At 34.5% G+C, this 20,221-nt stretch overlaps 1 protein-coding gene across 3 annotated transcripts in view; it reads left to right on the top strand.

The window, feature by feature from the left end:
- The first annotated feature begins 552 nt into the window (after window positions 1-552).
- LOC141523480 (pre-rRNA-processing protein TSR2 homolog) overlaps window positions 553-20,221 on the top strand; it is a 36,905-nt gene continuing 17,236 nt past the window's right edge. The window contains exons 1-2 of one of the 3 annotated variants that reach the window (XM_074236681.1): window positions 553-948; window positions 3,828-3,949. In XM_074236681.1, the coding sequence (XP_074092782.1) occupies window positions 607-948; window positions 3,828-3,949 (464 nt within the window). In that variant the 5' untranslated portion in view covers window positions 553-606. Of the gene's footprint in view, window positions 958-1,029; window positions 3,433-3,827; window positions 3,950-9,399; window positions 9,481-20,221 lie in introns of those variants that run through there. The other 2 variants (XM_074236692.1, XR_012478501.1) reach the window with 2 other exon arrangements.

Raw genomic sequence — 20,221 nt, 5'->3', positions numbered from 1 at the left:
GTACAATTCAACCATCAGTGCATTAAGGTGACTATCTGTCCACAACCACACCAACACTTTGTCCACCTTTATGGTAGCTTTGCCAGTTTATTGGTATGAAGTGAAACCTGAGGGTTATCATGATTTACTGTTTGCTTTTATTAGTGATGTGAAGCATTAATTTCATATGGTGATCCATAATTTGCAGTTTTCTCGATAATTGTTCACATCTTTGGACCAGTGATAGGGAATATCACACTTTTAAAAAATAACTTTTAAAATAAATTAGTTTAGGGGCAGCTAGGTGGCGCAGTGGATAAAGCACCAGCCTTGAAGTCAGGAGTCCCTGGGTTCAAATCCGGTGTCAGACACTTAATAATTATCTAGCTTGGGCAAGCCAACTTAACCCCATTGCCTTGCCAAAAAATAAAAATAAATAAAAAAATAAATAAAATTAAATAAATTAGTTTGTTTCCAAAATCACAAAACTTTCTGAGAATTCTTCCTGACCTTCCAGCAAGCTTCTGTGTATGACATAGAATTTTTTAATTAAAAAAGGAGGAAGAGGCGCTCTCGTGCTGGAGGCGAGGGGAACGGCCGGACCGGCGTTCGGGAGGACGGACGGACATGGCGGCGTCCGCGGAGCCGGCGGGGGCCCTACTGGGCCCCGGGGTCCGGGCGGTGCTGGAGGCCTGGCCGGCGCTGCGGGTGGCCGTGGAGAATGGCTTCGGGGGAGTCCACAGCCAGGAGAAGGTCCGGTGGCTCGGGGCCGCGGTGGAGGACTATTTCGTGCAGAACGCTGACTTGGAGCAGGACGAGGTGGAGGACTTGCTGGCGGACATCATGAGCTCCGAGTTCGACACACTGGTGGAAGATGGAAGCCTGGCTCAGGTGAGCCAGCAGCTCCGGACCGTGTTCCGCTACAGCCAGAGCGGGCAGGAGCCTCTGCTGAGAGAGTTCCTGGGCCAGGTGGGCCGGGTGGGCCGGGTGGGCCGGGCGGGCCGGGCGGGCCGGGTGGGCCGGGTGGGCCGGGTGGGCCGGGTGGGCCAGAAGCGGGCCGAGGTCAAAGCCCTGGAAGGCCCGGCAGCGGACCAGGCCAACGGCAACAACTCAGACCAGGAGGAAAGGACAGATAGGGGAGCTGAGGAAATGGCGGTGACCGACAACAAGGAGGCCCCTGCCCTGCCCCGTGGTTCCCAGGCTGGTCCTTCAGGTGTCACTTCCCCTGGGCATGAACCTGCTGAAGATGGCTGGATTGTCATTCAGAGGAAAAAGAAGTGAGAGCCCAGCCCTTCCCCGGTGGGCTGGACCTGACCTTCCAGGTGTGCTTCAGGACCTGTCAGGGAAGAGCACCTCCTCAACTTCTGGCACCATCCCACCACATTCCCTGGCCTAGAGCACCCAAAGGGGCTCAGTCTGTGAGAAGTGTCTACTTGAGAGAACTGGGTGCCTGGCTCTGACATTGATGGGTGTCGTGTGATCTTTGGGAAGTCACCTGGCCTCTTTGGGCCTCCATTTCCTTATCCATAAAATTGGGGCAATAATGGCCTCCCAAGATTGGAGGGATAGACTGACATTGCTCAGCTTCACAGGAGCTGGGGGGGGAGGGATGGGAATGGGGGATACAAAGAAATGAATTGTGGAAAGTTTCCCCAGCCTTTGTTTACCCCCTGCTCCCCCTCCCCAGGATCTTCACCAGCTAACACCTCAGATTTAGGGTCAGCTAGAAAGAGTAATATGTGACAGAATGGGCCTCAGGGAGCACCTTTGAACCATAGTTCCTTCTCAACAAATGGACATCTTCCTTCACCCCTCCCACCTTCTCTTCACTCACATGACTTCTACCCTGATTTCATTCCCTCTCACCTCAACTAGAATAACATCAACACTTTTGTCCACTCTATCCTCCACATAGTGTAGAAACAGAGATAGATATATCACACCTATGCCCCAAAACAAAAAAAAAGAGGAAGAAAAAATCAGCAAAAACTATTAATACTTACAAAAGACTAAAATATGTTCATAGTTTCTTTCCTTTTGCCTCCACAAAGGAGTGATATCTTACTTTTTAAGAGTACTAAAAGACTTTCACATAGTAGGGGGTAAATAAATATTTGCTGAATGAAACAAATAGAAACACTCTCATCATCCTTGGCAGGAACTCTTTTAAAGTACGTGGGCATTAGAATGACATTTGTTTTTATTACTTCAAAAATATATTTAACATCAATCAGTACAGAACTAAGAGTTCACATTTTTCTAAAGAATATATTCAAGAACCACAAAAATTTAAGCCTGAATGACTGTACCTTAGCATCACAATTCACAGTACTTGTATGACCACTCAAGGTCTCTCAGCCAAAGATAAGTACCTCTTAAGCATCTGCTGCATTGCAGAAAGCCCAGAAAAGGAGGGGTACTACCCCTCCTACATCCTCCATTCCCCTCCACTGAAGATGTTTATTTTGTATTTAACACAGTGTAAGGTTCACCTTTCTAAAACTTTCATTTGTAGTAGATGAATTTTAAGCTTAGAATCATAGCATTTTAATGTGATAAGTGTAAGTTCTCATTTTAGAGATGAGAAAACTCATTAAGCTAAGTTAGGTAGTTTTGATCTGGAACTAAAATTCAAGTACCAACCTTTAATTCAGTGCTCTTTAAACTCAGAATGCATCAAAAATGTAAGAAAATATGATCTGGAGAGGCCAAAGGTATTTAGACTAATGCAGAAATCTATTGCCTACAAATCATGAACATTTTCGTCAACTAAAGAGTTAAGAGCTGGATATGGCATGCACCAAATAATATAACAAAAAAAGTAATCCTATTTCAAGACAAGAACTGACTCATCACTGATGTGGGAGTCATTCACAATCAATTGGCTGTACAATCAGATTATTGACAGCAAAGATAAAAATGTAATTCTAAAAGGCAGTATAAAATTGAGAAAAAGATAATGGTACTTAAAACTTTCAACTTGACCTACCCAATGCTAATACAAATTGTATCCATGCCTAAATAAGTTTAAATGCTGTAAACTATTTGCCATGGTAAACTCTGCTCCCAAATCCATTGAAATGGGACTTTCTCCTCATTGAGGAGATGAATGCCCTGCCCTGATTGAGGACCAGGGTGGAGTTGAAAAGAATGGCATAGCTCCAGAATTCTTCATTCTTCCTTAGAACTCTCCAAGTGTTGAGTCACTTCAAGAACTTCTGGCTTCCAGATTCAAGAGGGAAGTTGGAAGAGGTCAATCCAGGTTGCTGAAGGAAAAGTCTCTGGAAGGACATGAAAGGAGCTGACATTATCATGTCCCTATCCCCAGTTTGCTACATTAGAGAGTTCAAGAAATTTCTCATTGTTGAGATCTAAGACACTCTCATGGTTGAAATGAGTTGCCTAGCTCCCAATGGGAGAGTTTCACTTTCTCTGGTCTAGTGTATATACTCTCTTCTATGTATCTTCTCTGATTTCTGTTTTGCTATGATTTAAATAAATTAGTTTCTTTATCATTCACTATGTATGTGCATTATAGAACTGGTATTTAGTGAGAAAGGGGTTAAGCCTTGGATATAGAGTTTAGGGTCCTCCTCCAGCCCAATAATGACACAGTGATATCCAATTAGAAAGAACTTGATCCTATGTCCTAGATTAACAATATCTAAGGAGAAGAAAGATATAATTCAACCCCAATATCCCCTCTCTCTGAAGAGAGCAGGGTAGCCTCTGACCCTAAATTCCTTTTCCTCCTTCTGGTCATAATTAAAGTCTCCCTTGGGGGACTTAAATGTAGATGTGGGAAGGCAGAAAAGAGGCTAGATTTCTTTTCTATTCTATTCCCATAGAACCACAAGACACTCCATGTTCGAGAAAACTTTCAATACACCATAAAGAGGAAAAAGAACCTAAAATTTACCTCACTCAACAAATACTTCAATTCAACAAATGTGATCAGAGCCTACTATGTGTAAGTAATAATTTTTGATACTAGGTTTACAAAAAATAAAAATTATTTGAAGAACTTTATTTGAAGAACATTATCCCTAAAGAATATAACATGAACACAAATAAGTCAATATAAATATATACAGTACTAGACAAAATAATAATAAAAGGAACAAAGTGCTAACAACTGTGATAAGAAAGATTTCCTTTATGAAGAAGCTGAAGAAATCTAAAGATTCTAAGAGGAAGAGGTGATAAAAGGCATTAAGGACTACTTTCATAAAGGCACAAAAAGCAGAGATGAAATTAATATACAGGGCACAGTTATCTGGCCAATTTGAATGAAAGAGACAGTATATAAAAAGGAATAATATAAAATAAGGTTGCATCACTAGTGGGGGCCATAGAATAGAAGGTTTTAAAGATTTTTATAAGAATATGATTAAGTGGTACAGTGGATAGAGCACCACCTCTGGACTCAGGAAGTCATGAGTTCAAATTTTACTTCAGACACTTAATATTTATTTAGCTGTGTGACCTTGAGCAAGTCACTTAACTCCATTGCCTTGCAAATACCCAAAATAAATAAATAAATGAATGAATGAATGAATGAATAGAATGAATGAATGAATAAAACAAACAAACAAACAAATAAATAAATAAATAAATACATTTTTTAAAAGAATATTATTAGGTTCCTTGGCTAGGTACAGAAGTAAACTAAAGTCCATAGAATATATGACTTCACAAAGATTCTCATTGTTCCCAAACTGCAGAATTTCAAGCCAGAAGGAGTCTCAGTAGCCCTCTATTCCAACCTCTACTGGAAAAAAAGAATTCTCCCTCTCACACTGACAAAATGTTGGTATGTTACTATACATCTGTCTAAAGACCTCCAATGAAGGACAACCAATTAATTACCTTCTGACCTATAACATTTCACTTTTGGACAGCTATACTTGTTAGGAAGTTTTCCTAACATCAAACTGAAACTTTCTTCTTTGCAACTTCTCACTACTCCAAGTTTTGACATCTTGGTCCAAGCAGAACAAATCTAATCTTTTTTCTATGCAATAGTCCTATAAATTCTACAGATAACAGACTATCATGTTCTTTGGAACATTCTTCTTTATATACATACACACACACACACACACACACACACACACACTTTAATTTTTTCTTTTAGCTTTTTGCAAGGCAATGAGATTAAGTGGCTTGCCCAAGGCCACACAGCTAGGTAATTATTAAGTGTATGAGGTCAGATTTGAACTCAGGTTGGGTGCTTTATCCACTTCACCATCTAGCCTCCCCTAAAAACACTTTAATCTTAAAGCACTATATAAATATAAATATTATTATTGGTTATTGTTGTTATAGAAATATAGAGCCAGGAATTTCTGGATTCTCAAGTTCTACTTTTGAAACACACTGGCTACATGACCCTTAAATCCCTTAATCTCCGTGCACCAAGAAATACTCTGAAAACTAACTGCAAAGAAGGTGTTAACCAGCACTGGTAGGGAAAGTTCCCTTATCTTGGAAATCCCCACACAAATTAATCCACTTGTCTACCTAGATCCTATCCCTGTTGTTATTTAAATGATTCTTTTATTGAATAAGAGCATCATGTTTGTCTTCCTTTAGAAACTTTCCAACTTATCAAAGTTTGTTCTAAAATGTGTCACCTACATCTGAACACAAGATTTCAGATATGATCTGCCTAGGACAGAATTCAGTAGGACAATCACTTTCTTATTCCTAAAAGCTATGTCTCTCATTTTAGCCAATGATCTCATTTAAAAATTAAGTTTGGTCATCCTGACTCATCATGATTTCATATTAAGTTTAGATGCCACTAAAAATTCATATATTTTTTCAGATAAACTGCTAATCTAAGTCATATAACTTGCTTCTTTTACTTTGTACAGGGTATTTTTGGAATTCAAATGTGAAATTTTACATCTATTCCTATTAAATTTAATCTTATTCAGTTCAACCTAATTTTCTAACCTCTCAATAATTTTTTGGATATTTCATTCATTATCCAATATGCTAATTATCCCTCCCAGTTTTGTCTTAAATTTGATACATATATCATCTATTCCTTTATCTGTGTTATCAATTCAGAGATTCCAGGAGTTGGGGCTTGGGAAGGAAAGCATTTCTGGCATAGGGAACAACTAGAGCAAGGCAAAGAGATGACATATGGAGTTGTATGTGTATAAACAGTAAATAGTCCAGTATTACAAACAAATTACTTTATACTTGATCATAGGGGAAGTAGGACGACTTTGAATTTATTGAGCAGTTGGTGACATGGTCAATACTCTGCTTTGGAAAAAAACCATTTTCACAACTAAGATAGTTCTGAGTGGCAGAGAGACTTTATTGAAGGAAAATAATACCACAATGATTCAGATAAGAGGTGATAAGGCATGAAGACAATGAGGGACAATGACTGTGAAATAGGAAATGAGGAGAGAAGAGGGAACTCTTCATTCAATTTATTTTTTAGTCATTTATAACAAAAATATGAAAAACATGAAATGAGGAGAAAAGAAAGATATTTTCTTTACAGCAATGAACAGAGAGACATTTCTTAAATTGTTCTTACTCAGTTTACTTGCTTGCTACCAAACTTCTAGGAAGAGAGAGAGGAGAGGAAAATTTGTAGTACCCCTAGTTCTCTCCCCTTTCACTTCCATTTTTCTTTCCTACAAACCACCCACCTGCAACCTCTAGCTAGCAAGGTTTGCCCTATCTGATTTTCACTCCTAAATGAAATAAAGAAGACATTCAAATTTAAAACACAGATCAAAATACATAGGTAGCCATAAACTTCTGATACAAATGTAATAAAAGACTGACAAAAATCTTATGCCAAAAATCACTAAAGAATTTCTCAAACCTTCAACCTTGATTCAAGTTCAAGATTTTTCTAATTCTCTTGAGCTTTCCCTAAGCAACAATTACACTGTTTTGTAAGTTTACACCTTCTCACAACCTTAAAATAACTGAGAAATAGATGTCTTTTATGGAAAAATCTCATTATGAAAGATTCAATCTTCTAGCAAATTTAGTTAAGATTATTTTTCTCCATTTAAGACCTAATTCTTCCTTGAAATTTAAAGAGGAGGAAAAAAAGAAGATTACTATGGCTAAAGGCATATTATTGCCCCTTAGGTGCCCTCAGGAAAAAAATTAAGGCAAAATAAATGAGATACACTTCTGAATGAAAAACATTCATTACCTTGTTCTGTTCAAATGCTTCTTTTTCTCTTAATGTCCTCCTCAGAACTAAATCTATTTTAATTAACTTCCTTTGTTATAAGTTGTATTTTAAACTGAATAAATTCATTGCTATCCTCTAAAGAGAGCCTCTGACAGAGCTTCATGACAAAATCTTGCCTAAAGCACCTTCTTGGATAGAATAACAACTAATTTGTGGCTCCGAAAATTACAGGAATTTTCACAAGTGGGAAAAATTATATCCTGTTTGAAATTTTTATAAGTATAATAGTTATTGTCTTGAAATTAAAATTCCTGGCCAAATGTTGGTTTGGAAAGTTATTCATTATATTATATATTGATTATGAGGTAAGAAGACAACAAATCATAATAAAACTGGCTACAGTGGTGTTCATTACTCATTGAAATGAATAAGAAAATTGTTATAAAATTACTAGGGAAAAGCTGTCAGACACTAATTTCAATTCATTATAGACATTGATCTAAGCATTGAACCCTTTTCTAAATATTCTATATTTTAAAGCTCTATGCTTTGATGAATGTGATTTTTATTACTATTTTCCTACCGTATCAAACTTCTATTTTAGAATATGAAATGAAACTAAACACTGTGTTTAAAGGATGCAAATGTGACAATTTAAATATGTAATTTGCCTTTCTAGTTTCAAAACAGCCTTACTAAGGCATTTTGAGACTTTTTTTTTTAAGACAGCAATTTTTCCTTAGAATTTTTCTGGTTCATTTCAAACATTCTTGCACTTTATATGTCAAGATTTTATATTTTGTTCTGTCTAAATTTACATTTATGCCCCCTCCCTCAGCAGTTCCAAGGTAAATAGAAATAATACAAATAACTCCAACCTTACATACTGCTGCAACTAGAAGGTTCTTCCTCCCTTCTTGACTTTTGGAAATCCCTGTCTTCAAGGCTCAGCTCAAGTACAACTTCCTTTAGAAGGACTTTCTTGTTGCTAGTTGCCATGTTCCAGTTGCTAGGGCTATGCTCCAACAGATTTATTTCATATGTGTGTGTGTGTGTATGTTCAAATATATACATATAAATTCCATGTTTACTTCCTGTTAACACAAAATACCTCAGTGAGCTTCTTGAGGGCATGAACGTCACACTTTTTTAAAAAAAGAATTGTATTTCCCATCCCCTATTATAGCATCTGAAATGCAGTAGGCACTTAATAAAGGCATGCTAATAGTTATATTCCTCTTTGTACAGTCTTACATAGTGATTTATTCTACTTTCCTTTGGTTTCAATGAAAGGGGACCCTAGAGATGATACAAGAAGTTTATGGCTTATGCACCTTTTTAATAACTCCAAAACAATTCCTTCTGTTCTCTGATACCATGACCACTCTAGTGCTTTCACAACATCATACCTGAATTTTTGCAGTAGCATTATGGTGTGTCTACGTTCCTCAAATGTCTCCCCACTCCAAATTTATCTTCCATTCACCACTAAAGTTATTTTCGTAAAACACAGGTCTAACCATTCCCCACCCCTCCCCCCTTCCATAAACTCCACTGGCTCCCTATTGTCTCAAGGATCAAAGACAAAATGCTATGTTTAACATTCAGGGCCCTTTATAATTCAGTCCCTTCCCACCTTTCCAGACTTCTCACAGCTTATTCCTACCCACTACTCTTCTATCCAGTGTCACTGGACTCCTGGTTGTCCCACAAATAAGATACTTCATCTTTCAATTCCATCTGTCGCCCATTCCTGGAATGCCTCCCTCCTCAATTCTGATCTTCATTTCCTTTAAGGCCCAGATAAAAATCCTATCTTTTGCTAGGGACCTTTCCCAATCCATTTTAATTCTTGTGCCTCCTCTCTGTTAATTATTTCCTATTTGATTTGATTTGGATATATTTGTTTGCAAGTTGTCCCCTCCATCATATTATAACTCCTTAAGTAGGAGTCTTTTGCTTCTTTGTATATCCCCAGTTCTTAGTACCATACCTTTTAGTAATACACTGCCTTATTAAGTTGCTGTTATACTTCATTTTTGAAGAGGACCAATGATATAATTTGATTGGTGATGTATTGACTTGCTCATGAATTCGACTTATGTGAGAAAGTTTCAAAAAGTCATCTTACTCTCTCTTCCAAAGGCATCAAAATCCAATGACAAAACAAAAATCAAAAGAATCATTAATGGTCTAGGATGCAGTGGATGACTAGATATCTTCAATGTCTGACCAAGTTCTAAACTCTCCACAGAACCTGCTTCAGTCACCTTCATGGTCATTGAAACAAATTGTTCTCATCTGTCTATTCTACCCAGGTAAGTCTTCACATATTTGGGATAGCCAGCCCCCTAATTTTCCCACAGGTTTGAAGTCTGCTGTTACTATCAAGCTGGTTTAGCCAATCAGCCCAGATGATTTTGTCAGGATTTGGTTGTTACTTATGGTATAGCTTCTTGAATCATAGGTGAATATAGACACTTAATTGATGTCTATTGTTTGATTGATGGTTTCTTTGGTACAAACAACGCCTCTTCTTCTGCATAATTATATATCCCTGAGCTTCAGCAGGATTCATGGTCATCCCTAGCCTTCCCACAACTGGCTTTGCTGTTTGTAATCTCTCTTCTCAAACCTCATTTATTTGTCTGACTCTTAGAGTAAAGAGATTCATCACTAGTAGTGATTAATTCTCAGACTATGGCAGTAATTGAATTATTTCAATATAAACATTCTTGCTGTAAATCAAACCAGAAGACAAAAGGAAGTTGCAACTGAATAGAAAGACTTATTTGGATAGACAGTATAATTCAATTCATCAAGCACTTATTAGGGCAATAAAGAAATTGATGGAGTTGATTTCAAGAGATCTCCAAAGACAAAGAGAAATGTAATTTTGCAGGAAATTGTGTATTGCAGTGTTCATGATAGGTAAATGCTCAAAGGTGGGGAAAAAACTACTATGGGGATAAAGAAAACTTAAGTTGCATGGGTTGAAAAAGTATAGAAATTCTACAAAGAACTTGATAAAAGCCTCCATGTGAAATGGCTTCAATGTCAAACAGGACATAGAGAATGTGGTTTTTAAAAATATGTCAGAAAGTATGGTTCAGGATTAAGTAATTTAAAAAAGAACAAAGGCTGGTAGACTACAAAGTGATTTTCTTAGATTCTCTGAGAATCAAAAAGTGTTAGACATGTTAATAATCAACAATGTAATAAAAATGAAGTCAATTATTTTATCAGACAAAAACCAACTGGTTGGTGATATAGCAAATGATTTCTAAATCATCTGTCTATGTATTCTCAGATCATCAACTTGTTAGAGCAAAGTTCAAAATATCAAATTAAAAGAATGAAAATGAGAAGATAAGGTTTTGCAAATAAAACAACAATTAAAGCAAACCTAATAGCCTACTCAAATCAACTGTCAAGACCACAAATATGGGAAATAGTGGAAGAGACTGGTACAGATGAAGCCCTTTCCCTAAGAAAGTTTAATTGAAAAAAAAAGCAATAAGTACAATAGATAATATAAAAGAATAAAGGAACCAATAAACATTTGCCAATTGCCATATGTCAACAACTAAAGGCAATACAATTTAGAATCCAAATTCATTCATAGAATTGCATTTATTAAGGGCCTACTATGTTCCAGATACTATAACAGAGGATGGAAATTCAATTTTTTAAAAGAGTAAACAGTTCATGCCTTCAAGAAATTTACTGAGAGAATTTGTGTTCATGAGAAATAAATATAAGATACACACACAGACACACACACACACACACACACACACACATATATGATATAAATCCATTGGAGAATAGGGAGAATCAGGAAAGTCCTTTTGAAGGAAATTGTACTTGAACAGATCTATAAAGACCTTTAGGAGTTTCTAAGAAACAGAAGTGAGGAAGAATATTCTAGATGCAGCAATGTGCTGAATTTAAGTTGATTGTAGTAAGAAAACTAATTATTCCCTATGTGATGTCTTCCACTTTTGTGAAAGAGGACCCAATTCTTTTCAATTGTACCCATTGGATGTAACTTTTCTTTCACTTCATCTCACATATCAGAACAGATTTTCACCTTTTAACTTCAGGAAATAACAATAGGAAAGTAAAATTGCCTGAGACTATGAGGAAAATAGTCTTGTTCATTACTTACCAAGTCTTCTTCCATTAAGTCTACAGCTTTTTTGTCAAGGGAAAAGACCATATTTAGCTTTTGCATTGCTATAGGAAGGAATGGAAGATAACCCAGTCAGAAAATGATTCCAATAATTCTGACAAAGAACAATTCTGTTTATTGGTCTCTGTCTGTGTCTCTGTTTCTGACTCTGTCTCTCTGTCTCTGTCTCTCTAATTCTTTTTTTTCTCTCTCTCTCTCTTTCCCATGTCTGCCATTGCCCTCTTTGTGGCTACCAATCACAGTATGAAAAACATACAAAACAGAGCTGCAATGAGAGACCAAACAATCTTAAAAGCAATTAATACTAATTAACTGAAATGTAAAGTTTGATTAAGCTATTTCATAGAAATAATTTGTATGTTTTAGACATTGGTTTTTATTTAGCTACATTTTCCATGGGACTTCGGTGTGATTGTTCCTCATTCATTGTGTGCTTGAATGATCCCGGAAACTCTTGTCTTTACCACACCCTAACAGTTATTATGATATTTCTCACTATCATTATAGTCTACAGAATCTGAATGAACTCTGCATTCATTTTTTTAAAAAATTTCTCATATGTTTTTCTTTCCTATCCTGTGGCTTTCTTTCTTTTCCCGATTAAGGGATTAACCGATTCCTCATACAGAAAATGACTAATCTATAAATACGTTAAGCACAAATGTGTATGTACAATGTTCACCAAATTGCCGCTGGGGGGAAGGGGATGAGAAGGATGGGTGGAAGGAAATTTGTAATTTAAAAATATATGAATAAATACTGAAAAACTTTCATAATGTAACTGGGAAAATAAAATATAAATTGGAAAGAATTTAATAAAAAGTGAAGAAAGCTACTATTCAGATAGAGATAATAAAAATGCTATCTCAGAAGAAGAAAACAGAGACAAATGACTACATGGGAAATCTCAAACAAGTTTATGAATCAGACTCAAATCTAAAACCTCATGGAAAAGCTTTAAAAATGGGGCAGCTAGGTGGCACAGTGGATAAAGCACCAGCCCTGGAATCAGGAGTACCTGGGTTCAAATCCAGTCTCAGACACTTAATAATTACCTAGCTGTGTGGCCTTGGCCAAGTCACTTAACCCCATTGCCTTGTAAAAATAAAAAAAATTAAAAAACCCTAAAAATAAAAAAAATTTTAAAAAAATAAGAAAAGCTTTAAAAAGGTTTTAAAAATGAAAAAAAAAAGAGGAATAAGAAAAAAGAAATGAGATTCATGCAGGAGAATTATGAAAAATTGACCAAAGAAATCAACTCTTTTAAAAGTAAAAGTGGGGCCTTAGTAAGTAAGTAAAGTAAGTAAGTAAAAGCACTGGCCTTAGAGTCAGGAATACCTGGGTTCAAATCAGGTCTCAGACACTTAATAACTACCTAGCTGTGTGGCCTTGGGCAAGTCACTTAACCTCGTTTGCCTTGCAAAAAAAGAAAAGTAAAAATGATGAGTTGGAAAAAGAATGCAATTAATCAAAAAATAAAATTGTCCAAATGGAAAAGGAAAATAAATAATTTAAAATAAAATAATTTAAAAATAAATTAATTTAAAAATAAAATAAATCAACTGAAAAAGGAAACACAGAAGCTAACTGAAGAAAAATAAAATCCTAAAAATTAAAATTAGACAAATAGAAATGAATGACTCTATAGTCACCAATATTCCATCAAACAAAATCAAAGGCTGAAAAAAATCAAAGGAAATATAAAATAACTTTTAAGAAAAACAAGCAACTTGGAAAGCAGATTCAAAAGCCTACATAAAAAAGAGCCTGAAAAATATATTTCAGGATATTATCAGGGAAAACTGTCCTGATCAAGAAGACAAACTAGTCCTTGAAATAATATAGAGAACACCTCCAGAACGAGATCCCCCAGAATAAAAATTCCAAGATTTTCATAGCCAAATTACAGAATTCTCAACTAGAACAAAAAATACTGCAGTCAAGAAGTCATTTAAATACAAAGGAAGTACAGTCAGAATTATACAAGATTTATTAGTTTCAATATTAAAGGAGCAGAGAAACTAGAATATCATATTTCAAGGGGCAAAGGACCTTTGATTATAACCAAAAATTAACTACCCTGCAAAATTGAGCTTATTCTGCCAGGGGAAAAGATGAATTTTCAATGAAATAAAAGACTTCCAAAATTTTCTGATAAAAAGACCATAACTGAGCAGGAAAATTAGATCATCAAATACAGGACTCAAGAGATTCAAAAAATGGTTAACAGAAAGGGGGAGAAATGGTGGTCAAGAACTTTAAACTTTATGCATTCCTATAAGGGAATCTAACACTTGTAACTCTTTTATTCTTTTTTAGGATTTTGCAAGGCAAATGGGGTTAAGTGACTTGCCCAAAGCCATACAGCTAGGTAATTATTAAGTGTCTGAGACCGGATTTGAACCCAGGTACTCCTGATTCCAGGGCTGGTGCTTTATCCACTGCGCCACCTAGCCACCCCTAACACTTGTAACTCTTGAAAAAAATGTATTTTTCTTAGGATAGTAAAGGGTTGAATATATTTATGACTCTTGAGAAATATATGTCTAGTAGGACAGAAGAGAGGATTATGAAACAATCCTGGTTACCAAGCAACCAATCAATCAATCAATCAACCTTTGAAAATGGTACTTCTATCAGGACATAAAAGACATAAAAAGAAGGATTACATTAGGAGAAGGCTAGGCATTAGTGGATAAATGTCACCAGGTGAAGAGGCACAAAGACTTATAGGAAAAGAAGGAAAGGTGTAAACAGTAAGGAAATTCTACTGTCAATAGATTTGGTCCAGAGAGAGAATAACATTGATTTCTAATTGGATTTAAAAATCTATCATACTCTGGGGCAACTAGGTGATATAGTGAATAGAGTATAGGCCCTGGAGTTGGAACGACTTGAGTTCAAATCCAGCATCAGACACTTATTAAATTACCTACCTGTGAGTCCTTGGGCAAGTCTCTTAATTACATGCCTTGCAAAAAAAATAAAAACAAAAACAAAAACAAATCTATCCTACTCTAAAGTGAAGTAGGGAGAGAAAGGGAAAGAAAAGGGAAGAAGGGACTGATAAAGGGGAAGGCAAAGGTAAAATTAAAGTTAAAATTTAAAAGAAAAGTCAAAAACAAAAGGGAGCAAAACATTGATGAGGAAGAATAAAAGGAAAGGAAAGAGACAAGTAGACATAAGGAGATTATAGTATGGAAGGAAATATGGAATTATTAATCTTAAATGTAAATGTGAATGGGATGAACTTTCCTATAAAATGGAAATAGATAGCAGAATGGATTAAAAACCAGAATCCTACCATATATTGTTTACAAGAAACACATTTGAAATAGAGACATACATGTAGGGTAAAGGTAAAAGACTGGAATAAAATCTATTATGCTTTAGCAAAAGCAAAAAAAATCAGAGGTACTAATCCTGATCTCAGACAAAGTAAAAGCAAAAATAGATCTCATTAAAAGGGATAAAGAAGGAAACTACATCTTCTTAAAAGGCATCATAGGCAACGAAGTTATATCATTACTAAACATATATGCACCAAGTGGTATAACATCCTAATTCTTAGAGGAAAAACTGAATGAATTACAAGAAGACATAGCAAAATTATATTAATGGGATACTTCACCCTCCCTCTCTCAGAATTAGCTAAATCTAACCATAAAAAGAAACAAGAAGGAATTTTAAGAAGATGAATAAAATCTTAGAAAAAAATATGATAGACCTCTGGAGAAAACTGAATGGGGATAGAAAAGAATATACCTTTTTCTCTTTAATACATGGCACCTATACCAAAACTAACCATATACTAGGGCATAAAAAACCATATAATCAAATCAGAAAGACAGAAATAATAAATGCCTGCTTTTCAGATCATGATGCAATAAAAATTACATGTAATAAAGGGCCATGGAAATTAATTGGAAACTAAATCTAATTTTAAAGAATAAGTGGATTAAACAAAAAATCATAGAAATAATCATTTCATCTAAGAAAATAACAATGAGACATCATACCAAAATTTGTGGGTTATAACCAAAGCAATTTTTAAGAGAAATTTTATATCTCTAAATGCTTATGAGAATAAAATAGGAAATTAATAAATTGGGTATGCAAATAAAAAAGCTAGAAAAAAGAAGAAATTAAAGATTACCAATTATTAAATTAGAAATTCTGAAAGTCAAAGGAGAGATTAATAAAACTGAAAGCAAGAAAGTCATTGATCTAATAAACAAAGCTAGGAATTGGTTTTATTAAAAATAGAATAAATAAACCTTTGGTTAACCTGATTTTTTAAAAAAGGAAGAATACCAAATTACCACTATCAAAAAAATGAAACTAATGAGTAGGAAATTAAAAAAAAAATAATTCAGAACTATTTTGCCCACCTGCATACCAATAAATTTGATAACCTGAGTGAAATGATTAACAGATTAACAGAAGAAAATAATGAAGAATCCATCAATAAACTAAGAAAAAAATCTCCAGGTCCATGTGGATTTACAGATGAATTCTACCAAAATTTAAGGAACAATTCCAATTCTATTTAAACTATTTTTAAAAATAGGAGAAGTAATTCTGCCAAATTCCTTTTATGACAGCAATATGGTGCTGATACCTAAACCAGGAACCAAAAAAACCCCAAAGAAAATTATAGGCCAATCTCCCTTGAATATTGATGCAAAAAATCTGAAATAAAATTTTAGCAAAGGAATTACAGCAAGATATTGCTAGGGTAACACACCATGATCAGATAGCATTTGTACCAGGTGGGCAGGGATGGTTCAATATTAGGCAAACACTCAACATAATTGAACATAACAATAGCAAAACAAATAGCAATCACATTATTATCTCAATAGATACTCAAAAAGTCTGAAAAAAATGCAAGATCCATTCCTATTAAAAACACTAGAGAGTTCAGGAATAAATGGAGTTTTATTTAAATTAATAAACAGTATCTATCAAAAAAACATCAGCAAGCATTATATGTGATGGGGATAAACTGGATAAGATTAGGGGTAAAACAAGGATGCTCATTATCACTATTACTATTCAATATAGTATTAGAAATGTTAGCTTAAGCAATAAGAGAAGAAAAAACAATTGAAGGAATTAGAACTGACAGTGAGGAAGCAAAACTTTTACTCTTTGCAGATAATCAACTAAAAAAACTACTTGAAACAATTAACAATTTCAGCAGAGTTCCAGGATATAAAATAAACCCTCTTAAATCATCATCATTTTTTATATATGAATAGTAAATACCTACTGGGAAGATATAGAAAGGGAAAGCCCATTTAAAGTAACTCTAGACAATATAAAATACTTGGAATCTATCTCCCAAGACAAATAAAGAAACTGTAAAACACAATTACAAAATATTTTCACACAAATAAAGTCAGATCTAAACAATTGGAAAAACATCAATTGCTCCTGGTTAGACTGAACCAATATAATAAAAATGACAATTATATCCAAATTAAATTATTTATTCAGTGCCATACCAGTCAAAATATAAAAAAAAAATCTCTTTTAAAGAGCTAGGAAAAATAGTAACAAAAGGTCAAGAATATCAAAGAAATAGATGGAAAAAAATGCAAAGGAAATGTGGCCTAGCTGTTCCAGATCTAAATCTACACTATAAAGCAACAGTCATCAAAAAGAAATAGAGAAATGAATCTGTGAATTGGAATAGATACAAAAGTACAGTAGAATAGGCATAAAAGTACAGTAAATGACTATAGTAATCTATTATTTGACAAACTCAAAGACATTAGCTTCTGGGATAAGAACTCACCATTCAGCAAAAACTGCTGTAAAACTGGAAAATACCATGACAAAAACTGTAGACCTATATCTCACACCCTAAATAAAAATAAAGTTAAATGAATATAGGATTTAGACATAAAAGGGCAATACCGTAGACCATTAACAGATCAAGAAAGAATCTGTCAGATCTATGAAAAGGAGAAAACTTTAAGAAAATGACAAAATGGATGATTTTTATTTTATGAAATTAAAAAGGTTTTGCACTAATAAAACCAATGCAGACAAGATTAGAAGGAAAAACAGAAAGCTGGAAAACAATTTTTACAGTTGGGGTGATGATAAGGGTTTTTAAAATATGTAGAGAATTGAATCAAATTTATAAGATTCTCATCATTACCCAACTGATAAATGGTCAAAGGAATATTAATGAATCATTATTGATTCCAAATCATTACTGATTAGAGAAATTCAAATTAAAACAATTATGAGGTACCACCTCACACCTATCAGATTGGCTAAGATGACAAAAAGGAAAAATGACCAATGTTGAAGAGGTTGTGGGGATATTGGGACATTAATGCATTGTTTGGGGAGTTATGAATTCATCCAAACATTCTGGAGAACAAATACCCATATACCCAAAGAGCAATAAAGCTGATTGTTTTTTACCCAACAATATCAATACTAGGCCTATATCCAAAATAAAAAAAATAAAAAAATGGAAAAAGTTCCACATGTTCAAAACTTTTTATAGCAGCTCATTTTGTAGTAGCAAAGATTTAGAAATTGAAGGAATGTATATCAATCCTGAACAAATGGTTGAACAAATGATGGTATATGAATGTGGTAGAATACTATTGTTCTAGAAGAAGCCATGAATGGTTGAACTTTAGAGAAGCATGAAAAGAATTACATGAATTGGCGCTGAGTGAAAGGATTGGAACCAAGAGAACTTTGAACATATTAACAACATTATTGTGAGTTGATCAACCATGATGGATGCAACTCCTCTCCTCAGTTCAGAGTTCTAGGGTAACCCTGGGAGACCTATGATGGATAACACCATCCACAACCAGAGGGAAAAAACATACACAGGATTGGAATGATCACTATGTTCACTTTTTTAAAACTTCTTTTATGTTTTTCCTTCCATGGTTCTCTTTCTTTTCCTTTAGTTCTAATTTCTCATACACAAAATGGCTAATATGTAAATATGTTGAACACAAATGCACATGTACAAATTTTTTTCAGACTGCTCACCATTGACAGGAGTGATGTGGTGAGGGAGGGTGGTAGAAAAATGTGTAACATGTGTGTGTGTGTGTGTGTGTGTATGCAAATGGATGACTGCTGAAAAACTTACATAACATGTAAGTGGAAAAATAAAATAAAATATAAAAAATGTAGAACTCAAATCTTATAAATATGAATGTTGAAAACTATCTTTGTATATAATTGGAAAAAATAAAATAAAATAGCAAAAAATAGTGTTGGAACATTTTTTTCCAAAAGATTACAGATAACTTTGATTTCTTCATCTGATAACTACCTGTTTATATAAAAGCCCTTGTTTTTTTATTTCAGTTTCCTTCCAATTCTTTTAATGAACTCTTTTTGCTAGTCACATAGTATCAGTCTCTGAAAAGTTCAAGTTGAAGAACACCCAAAGAACAATTCAGATAAATATAATGGGCAAAAGAAAGTTCCAACACATTATTATTGAGGAGGAGATGTACACAGGAGATATAGTAGAAAGGTTGTCATATATGAATAGGGAAAAAAAGATCACATAGTGAGAGTTATAGATAACGAAGGAACAGGTCATATATGCCAATGAAATCTATATAATGTCAAGAAACCTAAAAAGGGGGTTTTTATCCTCTTCAACTGAAGCCTGTGGAAAAGAACTAGAATTGTAAATAATATGAAAATATAGATGGATTGCAAACCATCATGAAAAGAGAATCTTCATTAGTTAAATCTATTCTAAAGAACACTAAATACTATTTTCCTAGAAAGATGGATATTTATTTAAATTTTTCTTCTTTTGTACTTGATAAATAATCATCATACTTGAATATTCCCATGAATTGAGGAACAGAAAAAAAAGATTGCTTATGAAACCATCCATCATTTCTATAGTTTTCTAAATTTTTAGAGAATAACAAATCCAATATATTAGTGTCAATGTTGTCCTGTTTGTCAGTGTCTCCTGTTCTCTTTTTGTGTATTTTTTAAAAATTCTACAAAAGCCCTATTTTCTATACTTTTTTTGACATTCCTATTGTTAGTTTCTCTGTCTCTGCTAAATGCTGCCTCCTTTTCCTCCATTTAAAATTTAAAAGCAAATCTTTCTTGTAACAATAAGCATAGTCAAGAAAAACAAATCCACAGTTGACTGTGTCAAGAGAAGGTGTATTTTTGAACTTCCAAAATTATAAAGGAAACACATTCATTTGCAATGAGGGAAAATATTCCACATACCTGAATCAGAATTTGAACTCTGAAAACTCAGGTTTTCTTAAAACATTATGCTTATCATTTCTTATAGCACAATTTATATTGTCACAATCATATCACAACTTGTTCAGTCATTCACTCAATTGATGGATACTCCCTTAATTTCAAATTCCTAGCCACCAGAAAGAGAGTACACACACACACACACACACACACACACACACACACACACACAAACACACACACACATTTGTACATGTAGGTCCTTTTCTTTTTTTCTTTGATTCTTAGGTATACAGACCAATAGTGGTATTGCTGTAATCAAGGTTATACACAATTTTATAGCCTTTTGGGCATAGTTCTAAATTGTTTTCCAGAATGACTATATTCACTACTACTGGTTGGAGTTCACAACTCCATTAGTGGATTAGTGACCAATTCTCCTACATCCCTTCCAACATTTTCCATTTTCCCTTTCTATCACATTAGCCAATCTGATAGGTGGGAAGTAGTACCTCAAAGCTGTTTTAATTTGCTTTTCTCCAATTTAAAGCATTTTCCCCATATGAGTTTTGATTTGTTTTGATTTGTTCTTTTGAAAACTCTGCTCATATCCTTTGACCACTTAT

The sequence above is a fragment of the Macrotis lagotis genome, chromosome 1 (genome assembly GCF_037893015.1).
Source record: "Macrotis lagotis isolate mMagLag1 chromosome 1, bilby.v1.9.chrom.fasta, whole genome shotgun sequence".
NCBI classification, from domain to species: domain Eukaryota; kingdom Metazoa; phylum Chordata; class Mammalia; order Peramelemorphia; family Peramelidae; genus Macrotis; species Macrotis lagotis.
Note: the sequence above shows the minus strand (reverse complement) of the source record. Positions and strands in the feature narration are given on the sequence as shown.